We start from the raw sequence: 15,407 nt of genomic DNA, 5'->3' as shown, positions 1-15,407 counted from the left end.
CACCTGTTCTTGCAACAGCATGAAAACTGACAGAGGTGAGACAGCAGAAAAGTTCTTGTCTATTTTTTTTTTTTTACTAAGTTAAGGAATTAAGTTAAGAAGAGTGATTAAATAAATAGTTTCTTGCATTTTTGATTTAGTGATTGTGTTTAGGATTATTTCAGAAACATGTTTAGAGGATCTTTGTAAGCCTGTATTTACTTTAAAAGAAGGGAAGCACTTCTTCATCCTACAGAAAAGGTGACACATTACAGATGAGTTCATAAAAAGTGTCTCTGTCACTCTTTCAAGGCTCTGTCACTTTTTCTTTTTGACTGGAACAGCATGGTAAAGTAGGCCTAGGCTGCCATCTTGTGGCAGTGTGTTGTTACTACAACATATGAAATTGTGTTTCTATTGGAAATATAATTCAGCACCACTGAGCCGCTCTCTCAGTTACAAACTGAACCTGTTTCTTAGACATATAAATCACTAAGTACAGTGAAGCTTTTGGTTTTGTAAAAGTGTTTCTTATTCTAAATGCATGTTGATTTTTATCAGGGTGAAGAGCAGTTAGCAGTGCATTCATGGACATCTTTAAACTATTATTTGAAGAATCTTTGGTCATGATGGCATGAACTAGAAGCGTGAGCTCCAGGTGAGACTGCACAGAACAACAAGTGTCCTTAAACTGCATCAACTGATGACTTCTCACAATTTTATTCCACTGTGTGTTTTTATCATTGAACGTTTCTGTCTTCAGGTTTCTCTCAGACCAAGATTGAATGTGATGACAAGGGTGATGAATGGTGTGACATGTGCTGCTGGCCCACAGAACCAGGTGAGTATGCTGTCCATGTGCTCTGCAACAATGAGGACATCCAACACTCTCAGTTAAGATTAGTTTTCGTGATTGTTGCCTCAAGGCCTGAGATCATGGTGGTGGGCTTGTGATGGACACACATGGCTGAAACCTCTCCTGTAGAGGCTAAGCCCAGGCTTGAAGCCACTGGGGTGTTCGTTGGCGGGGGTGACGCGATGTCACTGGTATGCATGAAGTTATTAAACTTGATACAGTCCAATAACTCCAGCCTTACTCATCTTGTCCTTCAGATTCTTTATTTCTAGGATTTAACAGCAGCGCAGCGGTCACAAACTGTTTGCTTCCTCCCGATCAACAACACAGCTGCCGCTAATTACGTGTGTCTACCTTAAATAGCTTCACAAACTCAAAATGTGACCTCTAGCACCAAACGCTTGCTGCAGTTGTTGGTGTCAGAGGTGACACACAAGGTATAGCACAGATGTCGTTATACTGCTCCAGCTGTGTATTGCTAGCTGTGGGGAGGCTTTTTATCTTGTTTACAGCATCTCTCCTGAGCAGGAAGCTCTGCCAGCCCAGCTGGGCTCTGAGCCAGACGTTATAGTATGAGTGGACCAAGATGATGGTGCTTCCCATCATACTCCACTCGCCAAATACACTCTCTGATACACCACAGCACACCGCAACCTGGTGAGGTAACAAATCACTGACAGTGAGGCAGAGACAGTGCTGATGCATTACATGACAGTGTTGGTTTACAGTCAGAACTTAGCAAAGAGTTGCTGTACGTGTGTGTGACACATACCAGAAACTCCAGCAATCTGTAGGTCCCATTTACACAATATATGACTTCATCCATGTTCTCCACTGGAGCTTTACAAAACTCCTCCACCATGAAGAGAACAACAGGTCAACAGAGTGCCAAGCACCTGGCGGTAGAGTGTTTCAGAGTTATTATGGAATTAAAAAACAAGCAAATATACATGTTTAATTATTACTGGCCTGAACTGTTTGGGTAGAGCAAGTTTAAACTATTTAATTTAATGTTTTTGCACACTGCGATGCGGTTGTGTGTTACCTGGAGAGAGGTGAGGATTGAGGAGGAGATGATGATGAGAAGCCAGAAGTCCGTGTGGAAGAACTGGCAGATCATAAAAGCCATGTACGCTGGAAAGATCAGCAGGAAGGGACAGAGAGAAACTGCACGGAAGTGCTTCCACAAACTCCTACGGGACGGGCAGCAAAACCAGCGTATGAGAAAGCAGTCAGGTTGATAACAGGCTTTGCAAACACACATTCAGTCAGATTACATTTATTGATGTCAAAAAGACAAACTGCCTGTTTAAGAATGAAGAAAGAAGGACAGTACACCGTAGTATTACTTAACTTATGATGTTAGCATGAGTTGTACTGATGACCATAGATAATGAATTCTGTGATAATTAACTAACTGCCCATAGTTATTAATAGTTGTTTACAGAGGTGGGACCAAGTCATTGTTTTGCAAGTCTCAAGTAAGTCTCAAGTAATGTCAGGCAAGTCAGAGTCGAGTCTCAAGTCACTGGTGTAAAAGTCCGAGTAAAGTCACAAGTCTGAAATTTTGAATTTCAAGTCCTTTCGAGTCTTTAAAAAGAAAAAAAAGAAAAAATAATGTTGCAGTTATGCTAAATGTAAATATTAGACCATGTAATTTTTAAATCTGTCTTTTTCTCAACACATGACAAAATAGTGAACTTAGAAAATATACACAAATTGTGAAATTGCACCTCTTTAAAATGCAGCTCAATTAAACCTAGCTCCAAGGATAATTTTCACCGACAGTTCTGAGATAAGCTGCATGTTATTCTTGGATGCGGTTGTAGGACCGGTGTCGTGCCAAAGTAGGTATCCCCGACAGAATTTGTTTCCCCTGTGCTGGGAGCATGCAGGAAGTACTGATGTTTTCATTTTGTGAAAAATTAGTATCGTTACATTACCATTCAGTTTGAGGGTTACAACAGAAAATTATATATTTATTGCTCACGGGGTATCAGATGGGATTATTTTAATAAACCATAAACATTTTGGCTAATAACTATTTTTATTCTCCTGTAACTTTATTATATAAAGAGCTAAATCCTCCAAAGTTTCAGGAGAAATGCGTCATAATAAGAAGTGTTTGTGAACGAAAAATCAGCAATGTGGGATACTGTTTGTCCGTGATTTACACAGGGGGAACAAATTGTGGCAGGACCAGCCTGATATTATTTGTATCCCACTATAACTTCGTTGTATAAAGAGCTAAGATCTCAAAAATGTCAGGAGTAGTCAGTCATTATAAGAAGTGTTTGTAAACTAAAAATCAACAATGTGGGATACTGTTTGTCCGTGATTTGGACAGTCCAGCGTGTGCTCCCGACGCAGGGGAAACAAATTCTGTCGGGGATACCTAGTTTGGCACGATAGTAACTTCCGGTCACTGCAACAAGCCCAGGTACAGTTTACCGACGGATGGGTGCAGGACCTTGAAATGCACCGTGTAGAACGAAAGACCATCGTACGTATCATAAGTTTACCAGTCTCACAAATCGTCTTCATAAATACACAATCGTTAACCGTTTATTAATAGGACCTTTAAGCTCAACGGTAATTAATTAGCAGTGGAAATAATTTCTGGTACGCGTTACAGAAATGTAGCAGTGACAACAATACTGTATGCTGTAATCGTACTGGGCAATTAGTGATACAAAAAACCTGTTTTATCCTGTGAATAAAAGTATATGTTTTTGTCAATGTACCAAAATAACAGAAGCGAAACGCAATATTGTGTCAGGACAATTCACTATTTATGCACAACAAACAAAGGAGCGACAATTTCTGTTCAGCGCCAGACTTGCTTGTAACCTATATCATCAATTATGTTATGAAAATGACGCATTAACTACAACAGCAGACTGACCTTTGTGGGAATGCTTGGAGCAGACTAACCTGTGAGCTGGAGGGTTCTGGGACGTTATATTTGGTCTTTGAATGGCTGCAATCCAGGCCACCCGTCGCCTCATTGTTACTTCGGAAACATGGCTCGAACAATTTCTCTTCAACGACGTAATCCGATAACAACCGATCTCTTTACCCGTCGGCTTCCCGTGGCTGTCATGCGACCGGCTATTGCAGTTAATAATACAACAGCTTCTTGCCATTTTTGTGTTTCTTTTTTATCGCTGTGATTTCAATTGAAAGCCTGCGTGCGCTAGTACCTCTTGCCACGAGTTCCCAGAATCCTTTGCGGTTTTACCCCTGAATGACGTCACATTTTCAATCTCTATATAATATGCGTGTTAAATTTTATATTTGGGGTGAAATATCAAGTCTTTTCAAGTAAACCGGTTCAAGTCCAATTCAAGTCCCAGGTCATTGGTGTAAAAGTCCAAGTCAAGTCACAAGTCTTAGAACATTTTTTCAAGTCAAGTCTAAAGTCATAAAATTAATGACTCGAGTCTGACTCGAGTCCAAGTCATGTGACTCGAGTCCACACCTCTGGTTGTTTATGATCAGTAAAAAATAAAACAAACAGTGGGACACAGAGTTTTCTTAAAAATAAACACATGAAAAAAGTCTTTGGTATATTATCTTAATTGCCTCTAGATGCTCCCAGGGCTAGGACTCAGGTATCTCCAGCATGGACTGCAGGATGGAAGCAACAACAATAAAGAGGATGATAGAGAGGAGGAAGGCTCTGTGGATGACCTGCAGCTCAATGAGGCCAGTTTGGACAGCAAGGATTAGCAAGGTGATCCCTTCAGTCATCCCCCTGCACAGAGAGGAAGCAACCTATTATGCTACAATATAGTCTTTGTGCCAGCGAGGCTTGTACTTGACGCGTGGCAGTCTTCTGGCAGTAGGTGAGCCAGTCTGAGTGTGGTGCAGCCTAGCAGTGTCAGCGTTCTTTTCAGTCACTGGGCGACAGCGTGCTAGATGAGTGGCATTCCAACTCTTTCCATCACTCAGCAAGAAGGCATTCAAGCCTTTGGCTTTTGTTACTGTTACAGGAGGGGTAAATCTGGGATGTCCTTTGGGAACATGGTGGGGTTTCCTTATCCTCACACTCTCTCCTGGTAGAAAAGAAGGTTTCCGTGCGTGACGCCTACCATCAGTGTAACGTTGCATTTTCAACTGATATTTCTGAACTGAGTGACGTGCAACGTATCCAGTGGAGACACAGCAGGAGGCAAAGGGAGTACATCCAGTATAGTATGCATCTTCCTGCCACACAGGAGTTCTTAGGGAGAGGGAAGTAGAGGGAAGTAGTTGCATGCGGTGTTGCACAGTAAACTTGAAGCCAATCCAGCACAGTCGCCTTCCATGGTTTCGACTGCTGGATTGATGTCTGGATACAGGTGCGGAGGGCACGATGAAACCGTTCGATTGCTCCGTTTGCAGCTGGGTAGTAGACAGATGTTCTGCTGTGGGAGATGCCTCTATTCTGGAGGAATGAGGTGAACATTACAGAGGTGAACTGTGCATCATTGTCAGTTATGATGTTCTCTGGGTTGCCATGACGACTAAAGACAGATGAGAGGAACTGAATGACATCATCAGTAGTAGCATAAGGTGAAAAGGCAAGCTCAGGCCATTTGGAGTAGTAGTCAGTCAATGTTATGACGTATCTACAAGCAGGTATTGCAGTATCAAAAGGCCCAACAATGTCAAGACCAAGTTTTTTCCACGGTCCATCAGGCAGTGGGACGGGTTGGAGAGGAGCAGGATTAGTATGTGCAGTTTTGTCATTGGACTGGCAAAGGAGGCATGAGGTTATGGCAGACTGAACTTGTGAGTCCATTTTTGGCCACCAGTAGAGATCTCTTAATCTTTGTTTTGTGCGCACAATGGTGACTTTCATGTGCCAGTGCAATCAGTTTAGGTCTCACTGAAAGTGGTGCAATGAGCCTTGAGCCTCTGAGAACATAATCACTTAGGGTTGAGAGTTCATTACGGATTTTGTAGTAAGGTGCAAGCGTGACATCAAGTGCTTTGATTGAGGCAGGCCAGCCACTTTGTATTTGTGAACGCAAAGCAACCAGTTCAGGGCAAGTTGAACAGGCAGAGTCAAAGTCCGCAACTGGAAGTGAGGACATGGCAGCAGAAACTTGGGCTACCATTTCATGATCTGAATCTGATGTGGGATGGGAAGAAACAGGCAGGGGCAGGCGAGAGAGACAGTCAGCTGTATAGTTCTGAGAACCTGGGCGGCAAATAACATCATAGTCAAAACACAGGAGGCGGGCAGACCAGCGGGCGATGCGCATGCCAACCCTATTAAACCCTTTGGTGCTCAGCAGCGTTGTCAGAGCTTGGTGGTCTGTCCGCAGAGTGAAACGTCGGCCCCACAAATACGTTCTCCATTTCTCTGCAGCCCACACACAAGCATAAGCTTCTTTTTCAACAGTTGAGTACTTTTGATCTGTTGCAGACAGTGTGCGGGAAGCAAACGCCACAGGTTTTTCTGTGCCATCAGGTTGCACTTGAGCAAATACAGCACCAAGCCCATAGTCACTTGCATCAGTAGAGATCACAACACGCAAGGCAGGGTCAAACAGTGCCAGTGCAGGACTATTCACCAGGAGTTTTTTTACTTCTTCAAAGCTCGCTTGTGCACCTGAAGTCCATGTGAAAGTGTTCTTGTCGTTAGCACAGCCACACATAGGGGCTACAACAGTTGCAAAGTTTGGCAAAACTTGGAGTACCATGACACCAAGCCCAGGAAGGATCTCAAACTGAGGGAACTGAGGAGGATTAAAGGGGCAGCACAGCAGCGTTTTGGAAAATAGTGTAAAGGCTTTTCAGGAAGCTTTTAGGACGCTGTGAAAATACTGAATTTGAATAGTGGAGGCTAGAAGTAGTGAATGTATCCTTCCTCTCTATCATTAGATGGAGAGAGTGTACAAAGGCCGGCATAGTGGCTCTGTGGCCACTCTTGCGCTTTTGCGTGTCCGTCAGCCAGCTGTGGAGAAGAGCAAAGTTTTTACATGCAAAGAGCTGAAGTGAAAAGCAGTGTTCCAAACAATGAAATGTGTCCACTCTTTGTGCTTTTCATGCAGTAATGTTTGATGTTTGAAGCTATTTCTGCTGTTGTCCCATTCCCGGTGAAATCCGCTGTCCCTCCAATCCCGATCCTCTTGCAAAGCAATCAGCATTTGTCAGACGCATCAGTCATTGGCGGTACTCAGACAGGATCCTGGATGACTACACGTCTGGGGTGGCTAAGAGAGCAATTGAAGGATGCCATGTTTACTGAATATGTGCCTAATTTTGTCAGGACATAGCTGGGTCCATTGCTTCTGCGTGCTCTATTTTCACAAGCAAAGGCCTGGCTCTTTCTCCTGGCACCTTCTCAGGTGATCTCCATGCCGTGGCTTCTTCTCAAATCAACGTCTGGACTGCCGCAAAACAGCTGCATCTCAGTGTTTTTGCATTTCACGTTGTCTGAAAGTTCCTCGACTTCTGTGTTTTTTCTCAGCATGTCATTGAGCTTACTCTGCATCTCTGAGCATTGGTTTTGCAGTTTTTCCTTTTCCTCTTCCAGTTCAGGTGTTTTGTAGTTCAGTTTGTTATAAAGTTCTTGCAGGTTTTGGTTTTTCCTCTCAAAGTCCTGGAGAATTTCTTTGTCTTCTTTCTGCTTTATTTCCTGTTGTTCTTGGTCTTGAAGCAGCTCTTGATATTTGTGCAGTGTTTCATCAAGCTTTACCTGCAGCGCTCCGTATTGTTCCTGCACACCTTGGAGTTGGCACTGCGTGTCTCTCTGGTCCAGTTTTTCTTTCTCTTCAAGGATTTCTTTATTCTTTTGCAGAGCTTCATCAAGCATTACTTGCGAGCCTTCGTTGTGTTTCTCGATGTTCTGAAGTTTGCAATCCAGATGTTTCTGTTTCATGTCTTGCTGTTCTTTCTCTTGAAGGAAATCTTTATTTCTTTGCAGTGCTTTATCAAGTTTCATTTTCAGCGCTGTGTATTTTTCCTGCACGTCTTCAAGCTTGCAGTCCGTTTGTTTCTGTTTAATTTCTTGTTGCTTTTGTTCTTGAAGCAACTCTTTATTTTTGTTCAGTGTTTTATCAAGCTTTACCTGAAGCGCTTTGTATTTTTCCTCCATGCCTTGGAGTTTGCACTGCTTCATGTCCTGTTGTTATTTTTCTTGGAGGAGTTCTTTAATTTTTTTGCAGAGCTTCATTAAGCTTGATTTGCACGCCTTTGTTGTGTTTCTCCATGTCCTGGAGCTTGAAATCCATTTCCTTCTGTTTTATCTCCTGTAGCCTTTTTTCTTGAAGAAACTCTTCATTTGTGTGCGGTCTTTCATCAAGCTTTACTTGCAGCTCCTGATTCTTTTTGTCCTTCAGCACTAGTTTTTCTAGTGCTTTATCAAGCTTTGCTTGGAGCTCAAAGTTTCTTCCCTGTCTAGGAGTTCCATTTCTTTCAACTTTTGAATATCTTCCTTTTCTAGAAGCTGGTTGAATGATTTGTCTACTTGATCAGGAAGTTGAATTTTGTCTTCCTGATCACAAAGAGGAGAGTTGGGCTTTACTGTTTTTTTCTGTTTTCTCTGAGACATGTTTGAATCTGTAAACTGTCACTCTGTTTATATCTAAATTAACTAATTTCAAGAAACTGTTGCAATTACCTGGACTGCCTCAGCCCAGGTGATGTAACATTAGCAGACAGAGGGTTTGATGTTGCAGAATCTTTGGAGCTGTACCATGCTGAACTGAAGAGCCCAGCTTTCACCAAAAGGAAGAACTAACTGGGCCCTAGATTGCCCAATCAAACCTCTTAATGCCACCTGCCCTCTCCTACATTAACTGTGGGCTCACCTTGTAGAACAGAGTTGAGTGTGGAAGAAATGGCAAAAATATGGAGCTGAAAAGCTGAGAGAGAAAAAGAAATGATAAATAAATCAATGTGTCAAATTAACTGACATGTTAGCTGGTGGAGTGCCCACTGCATTATATATATATCATCTCTTTTTTATAATAAATAATCAAAAACTTTATTTAAACTAAGATTTTAAAAAATATGTGCAGTGATTGATGTGCTCTCAGACATGTGCTTCAATCCACACACAAATACAAAACAATCTGACCACACGTACAACTGTTTCACAAACTCTATAAAGCATTCACACTCCAATGGATGCATCAGAAAGCAGCTTGGGATTACAATCTTGTCCAAGGATATTTCGCCTGCAGACTGGAGCAGCCAGGGATCAAACCAGAAAACTTTCTGATCAAAAGCTGACTTGTGCTAAATGCTGAACAGCAGCCAACCCATTTTAGCCATTTAATGAATGTGCCATTTAATCTTGGCTGCAGCCAAGATTAAATGGCACATTCATTAATTACAGACTTACGGATTGTTACATGGAACTCAAAAGAAATAATGAACCCATCTCGTGTCCTGTGTCTTCTATAGCTGTCTGTACTTTTACTTCCAAAGTTCATCAGCAAACAGTTTGCAGGCCTCTAATTATCAGGCTGTACTCAAGCGCTTGAATTCAACCTAAAAGCTGTGCTGTCATACAGAACCAAGTACCCTCCGCGGAAACTATAGCTAATGTCACAACTGGATCTGATGAGACAGCTATGATTTCTGGACTCGAAGTAAATAATCCTGAATCAATTTATACAACATCAGTTTGTTTGTTTTGCTTTCATAACAAATAGTTTGAGCCATATACAAATACAGAAGTGACAAAAGGAAACATATTTACAATCCAAAGTCAGACTAACAGTTTTCAGTAGCACAGTCTTTTATTTACAGTCTGCTTCTCCTGGTGGTAAACCTCTATCACATGTTTGGATTAAAAATTAGGCCTATATAGCTGCTGGTTCCAGCTTAAGCAATATGTTAAAAATACTAAATTCTTCATTGATTTGAGCTGTGGGGTTTGCTATACACTGGCAGAAAATTGTAGAGTAAATGGTGAAAACAAACAAACCAAATAACAAGATCCTTGAATTCCATCTTTTTTATTAACAGAAACTCCAACAAATTTGTGCCCAATTGATGATGTTTGGGACATGAAAAGTCCAGTCCAGCAGGTGGCGGTAATGCGCCTTAAAGCTTTAACCGCCAAAAAATACAAGAGCAGAAGAAGAAGAAGCCGAGTTCCCGCTTTATGGCGTTTTTCTCTCCGATTATTGTCAAGACTGATTTAAAGGTAAGCACCGAGCTAATATTAATCCGAGTCTAGTTAATCTTGAGTTTAGCTCCTGAATGAGGCTTTCTGTTGCTCTCCTCGGTGTCTCTTCTCAAGTTTTTGTGAACCAGTTGGAAAAAAAAATCTGACTAAATTGACTCAAGCTGCTTTAAACTAATTTACAGAAAGATATCAGCAAAAGGTTGTGAAACACAGAGAAGAAAATAATTTTATTAGAAGAAAGCTTTTAAATGAGCTCATTGTAATCAGAGTTTCTGTTGTTTTATTAGCCTGTTATTAAGGCTACTTAGCATCTCTGTGGCACCTGCACAGCTTATGAATGCAGCTTGCTAACTAAGCTAGCTAGCGCCACCCTTCTTCCATATAAGGTCACTTCCGGCTCCAAAAGACCCAACATGTTGGCGGTAAAAGTGCTATAATGAAATACATTTATGAGAAATGTAAAAATAAATGTGTTCCAGGCTAAAACACAGCTGCCTTTATCAGCGCAAAGTTGTGATGAGGCTCAGATTTCTACACCCACTCGGATATACAGATGAAATCAAGACAAGTACATCAATACAAAAATTCACAGGATTGTTCAAAAAATAATAAATTGCATGAATATAGGAAATCTTCCTCTCAGTGACTGAGTTGTCTCATTGTGTCCTCATTTTTTATAAATCAAGGCCTGAGTAACCCAACCTTAAGTGTTCATTAAGGTTTTTGTCACATAGATAGAAAATAAACTCAGAGATTAAGCGGCTGTTATAAACAGAGTGATTAGTTTATGTAAAAAATGTAGTTTGTTGTTGTTCTGGTTTACGTGCTGAAAATGGTTTTATTTGTGTATGTTCAATGTGTTAGACTTGTACATAGTTAAATATATGATCAAATAATGTTGAATCCTGGATATGGATTTGTAAGCAATGAAATTTGAAATAAGGGGGTAGGAACAAGAAAACTTCATCCTACTCCTTTTCGAGCACACACATTCTGTAGACATAGATATTTACATGAAAACTTGATGATTTTTAAGTTTTGTTATTTTTATTTTTTTCTGTTGTTATTTCAATTATATTTGCATGTTTGAAATAAATTTTATCTATCTATCTATCTATCTATCTATCTATCTATCTATCTATCTATCTATCTATCATTTCTCACGGCACACGTATATTGTTGGGTTTTTTCTTGGCCAGGGCATATTTTAAAGAGGAATTGCTCTCCTGGTACTGGTGTGTCATACTGCTGAATTTGGTATCGGTGCTCAAACCTTTTGTGTTTGTTTCAAACAAGTTGTCCACCCAGGGAAGCTAAAATGTGTTCTGTGTGTTCTCAGATGAACATATGAGACACTTTGACTCTTCAGTGCAGTGTGGAGCTTAACAAAGTTCTGTTTTGTGTCCCAGCTGATCAGGAGGAGGAGAAGAGTCTGACGGAGCAGCAGAGGAAATTTCAGCTACTTGGACTCAGCTCAGCCACTGCAGAGAAAACAATGAGCTCAACACAGAAGGTGACAGATACTAGTGTTAAGAAATACTCCATTAAAAGCTGAAGTACTGATATGTATATTTTATGCTAAACTAAGTGAACCTTGTGCAATATTAATGTAATGTAGAAATAATGTATACAATGTATACAATGCCTACATCTTAGACGGTGACGTTGCCTCTAAACATCAAAATGAGCAGGAAGATGTTAAAGTGGGATTCAGCAGGATTCAACCCTAAAATCAGCTGTAGTGGCTCAGTGTGGGGAAAAGGGTCACAGCTCACAATCATTTCTATTGAGAGCTCCAGTAGATTTTTTTAATGTACAGGCTGTGATCAGCTGACCTGCTGCTCTCTGTGAATTCATCCAGATGTCAGCAGATGTTTCACGAGTTGTCCTGGCTGATTTCCTTTCTCTACACTGACAGTACACTGTCTTTATATTAGACACTATACTGTTGGTATGTGGGTGGAGCTCAGTGAATGAATGTCAGCATCATGAGCTTAAGTTTAAGTTAATCTCTGCTACACTTGATGTAATCTAACTCTGACATGAGCACCACAGTCACTGTGCACCAGTCACACACTGTTCTTTACTTAAATCCATCACATTACAGTAAACTTGCCTGCTTATCCTGCACTAACCTGCAGAGGATTTTACTGCAGTCTTTACATCACATTGTGAGACAAACTGCACACAAACAGTTTGTGTGTTTGCTGATGTTTGTTGGGCTGATAGAATCGCTGCATTTGAAATTACCTGCCACATAAACAATATTACTCCATTTATTCTCGCTCGTCTTCTGTATTGCTAACTAGATGTTGAAATACCGCGACCGCAACTTATCAGCACCTGCAGTCGTTCAGGTTCTGGTGGTGTTTGGTGCCACACTCCACCTTCAGGTTTAAAACTAGTGTTAATGGAGGGAGTTTGAAGCTTCAGTTTGTTTAATGACTGCATTTCACTCACTGCCTCTGTTTGTATCTCTGTCACTGCAGGACCAACGTGGACCGAGAAGTCAGCGCTCTCAGGAGGCCGACAAACCTCACAGAAGAAAGAGAGAGAAAAAATACACCTGTGACGAGTGTGGGAAGGATTTTACCTGGAAGTTTAAACTAAAACAACATCAGCTCATCCACACTGGAGAGAGACCGTTCAGCTGTGACTTGTGTGGAAAGTCGTTTTCCTGGAAGAATGCCCTAAAAACACACCAAGTCGTCCACAGTGGAGTTAAAGCTTACAGCTGTGATCAGTGTGGCAGAGCTTTTACTCGAAGTAGCAACTTACAGAGTCATCTAGTTACCCACTCTGGAGTTAAGGCATACAGCTGTGACATCTGTGGAAAAACTTTCAGCCAGCTAGGGTACCGAAATATACACCTACGCATTCACTCCGGAGAAGATGTGTACTGGTGTGATCAGTGTGGCAAATACTTTACAACAGACACAGAGTTACAACACCACATGTTTACCCACACTGAGGAGAGACCTTATCAATGTGACCTGTGTGAGAAGACTTTTAAAACTCCACAGTACCTGAGACAACACCAACAGATCCACACCAGAAAGAGACTCTACAAGTGCAGTTACTGTGAGGTTTGTATTTTTATTTTATTCTTGTAAGTTCAGTCTGACTGTTTGGAACAAGTCTGCTCATTAAATTGTGTTAGCATGTTAGCACTTCTACTGCACCGAAGAGTAGCTCTGAGCCATTATTCAGGTTTTCATTTCATTTAAGTGTAAGTCAGATGTTACTGTAATATTAAATAAGTATTGCTGTAGTATTATGGTGGTAGTATTGTAGTTATTGTAGCCCAGTAAACTGAGTGTGTTAATTGAAACAGTAAAATGTAATTGGACGTCTGCAGAGATGCTCTTTATTTCAGGCGACTTTCAGGATAAAAGTGTTGAAGGACTGACTTACACTGTCTTTGTGTCTTTGTTTAGAAGCAGAGCGACACAGATGGATCCACTTCTCAACCCTGTCATCGCTGTGGTGGTGGGAAAGACTTTCGTTGTGACATCTGTGGAAAAACTTTCAGTCAGCAAGCCGGCCTAAAAATACATCAACGTAAACACACTGGAGACAAACTGAAATACTGCAAAGAATGTGGGAGAAGCTTCCCCACATCAGCTGAGTTAAAACAACATGAACTCTTTCACAGTGGGGTCAAAAAGCACCTCTGTGATCAGTGTGGGTCATCCTTCACCACTGCAGGTCACCTTAAAAGACACAAACGAGTCCACACAGGAGCGAAACCATACAAGTGCAGACACTGTGACAAAAGCTTCTCACAGTCAGGTCATCGTAACGAGCATGAACGTACACACATGGAAGGAAACTACAGCTGTGAGCAGTGTGACAAGAGCTTCAGTAATCTCAGTTCATACTCTGCACACAAACGATCCCACGTTACTAATAAACTGTTTCACTGTTACCACTGTGCCAAAACATTCACTTCATCATCTGCTCTGTGCAAACATCAGCGCGATCACGCAGGGCTGAAACCGTTCCCATCACAGGACGACAGCGAATCTGAAGAGAGAGAAACATCCTCTGGTTTCAGAGTCCAACTTAAAACCCTGGAGATCAGGCTCCACAGAGTTCAGGTCGGCTCTCCTTAAGTTTAAGTTAAAGTTAAAGTTCAAATGAGGCTATGAATCAAACTTCCTGTAGTTCCATTTTAATCTTTATAAATTGTTCTTCTGTTTGTGTTCAGTCGTTACCTTTTTTTTTCAGTGGTTGGATTAAAAATCAGTTTTCTGTTGTTTAAGTTTTTATTGAATGTATTTTGTTAAATAAAGTTAAAATATTGTTAAATAAAGAATTGTTTGAACGACAAAGATTTTGAGCCATGATGTCATTTCCTGTATTTCAGAGTAAAGACTGAAGTGACAAATGGAAACATGTTTACAGTCATGGAATAAACACTGATGGGTCATCTGTAGGAAGTACTATTGCTGACAGACTCGACCTTGTTTACAAAGAAAGAAAGGAACTGATGACATGTGTCAGCAGAGGCTTTCAGGGTTGTTTAGAGTAGAGCTGATAGTCTTAAAGAGAACATGGCGATTATGACAATTTAACACAATGATCTGAGAAAAATATCTGTTTCTCTCATTTTTACTGTATTCTGATCAAATTTCCAACGTTCTTTTAACATTTCAAAAGAAATTGTCTTTCTTCCACTTTCACACTTGGCCCTAAAAACACCAACATCCGTGCATCACCCTTGTGTCAGTCTAATGAACCTAACATGTGAGTGATACATAACACACATTCACACTGGCTGCATATATCAGTCCGGGGGGGGCAGAGCAGAACTCTGTATGAATCAGACGCGCTCACATATTCAGGCTTTCCAGAGGCGTTTACCATCAGAAGAAGCAGAACAATGAATCATCAGCACCCTGCAGAAGAACACAGCAAGCAACAACTCTAACAATAAAGACGTGCTGGAGCCAAAAGATGCAGATAGCGAGTTTTAAACGATAACACACAGGATCAAAGGGGGAGAGGGTAAAAACCCACTGCCTCCTGAGATAAAGATCAGCAAGTCAAGCTGGCAGCAGACGACACAAAACGCTCTCTGGAGGAGGCGGCGACTGTGGAGCAGGCCGACGAAGAGGCGGATCGGCAGACAGGAAGCTCCCGGGGTCCCACAACAAGATGTTGCGCGTCAGACTGGAGCAGGATATCCCCATGTTGGTGACACTGCCCATCGAGGTACAGCCCAACTTGGCAAACCAACCCTTCCCTTTCTTGGACACCACACTGGCTGATCTGGGCATCCAAGACTGAGTCTCACTCCGTGTGGGGACGTTTTTTTGTTTTTGTTTGTTTTTTAAGAAGCAATCATGTGTATATATTCAGCTCAGAGCTGAAGGAGAGGGTGGTTTGGGTTGACACCAAGAAGACCCATCCTAGAGGTACGGCGGTGGGATCCAA

General features: G+C 41.4%; 1 protein-coding gene across 1 annotated transcript; it reads left to right on the top strand.

Annotated features, from left to right (window-relative positions):
* Positions 1 to 19: 19 nt before the first annotated feature.
* On the top strand, positions 20 to 14,370 carry LOC143419091 (uncharacterized). Its single transcript, XM_076885372.1, has 5 exons — positions 20 to 35; positions 743 to 820; positions 11,378 to 11,481; positions 12,458 to 13,054; positions 13,406 to 14,370. The coding sequence occupies exons 1-5, from the start codon at positions 20 to 22 to the stop codon at positions 14,081 to 14,083; spliced, it is 1,473 nt and encodes a 490-aa protein (XP_076741487.1). The 3' UTR covers positions 14,084 to 14,370.
* Positions 14,371 to 15,407: the final 1,037 nt, after the last annotated feature.

Source organism: Maylandia zebra, linkage group LG6 (assembly GCF_041146795.1).
Source record: "Maylandia zebra isolate NMK-2024a linkage group LG6, Mzebra_GT3a, whole genome shotgun sequence".
Classification (NCBI taxonomy): domain Eukaryota; kingdom Metazoa; phylum Chordata; class Actinopteri; order Cichliformes; family Cichlidae; genus Maylandia; species Maylandia zebra.
The sequence above is the reverse complement of the archived record's forward strand: the minus strand, read 5'-3'. Positions and strand labels throughout refer to the sequence as shown.

What these genes read in the sequence shown, in the direction of transcription:
- LOC143419091 (XM_076885372.1), top strand. An exon ending in CTGCTGGCCCACAGAACCAG is followed by an intron (nt 821 to 11,377) that starts GTGAGTATGCTG and finishes TTTGTGTCCCAG; the next exon opens with CTGATCAGGAGGAGGAGAAG. An exon ending in CAATGAGCTCAACACAGAAG is followed by an intron (nt 11,482 to 12,457) that starts GTGACAGATACT and finishes CTGTCACTGCAG; the next exon opens with GACCAACGTGGACCGAGAAG.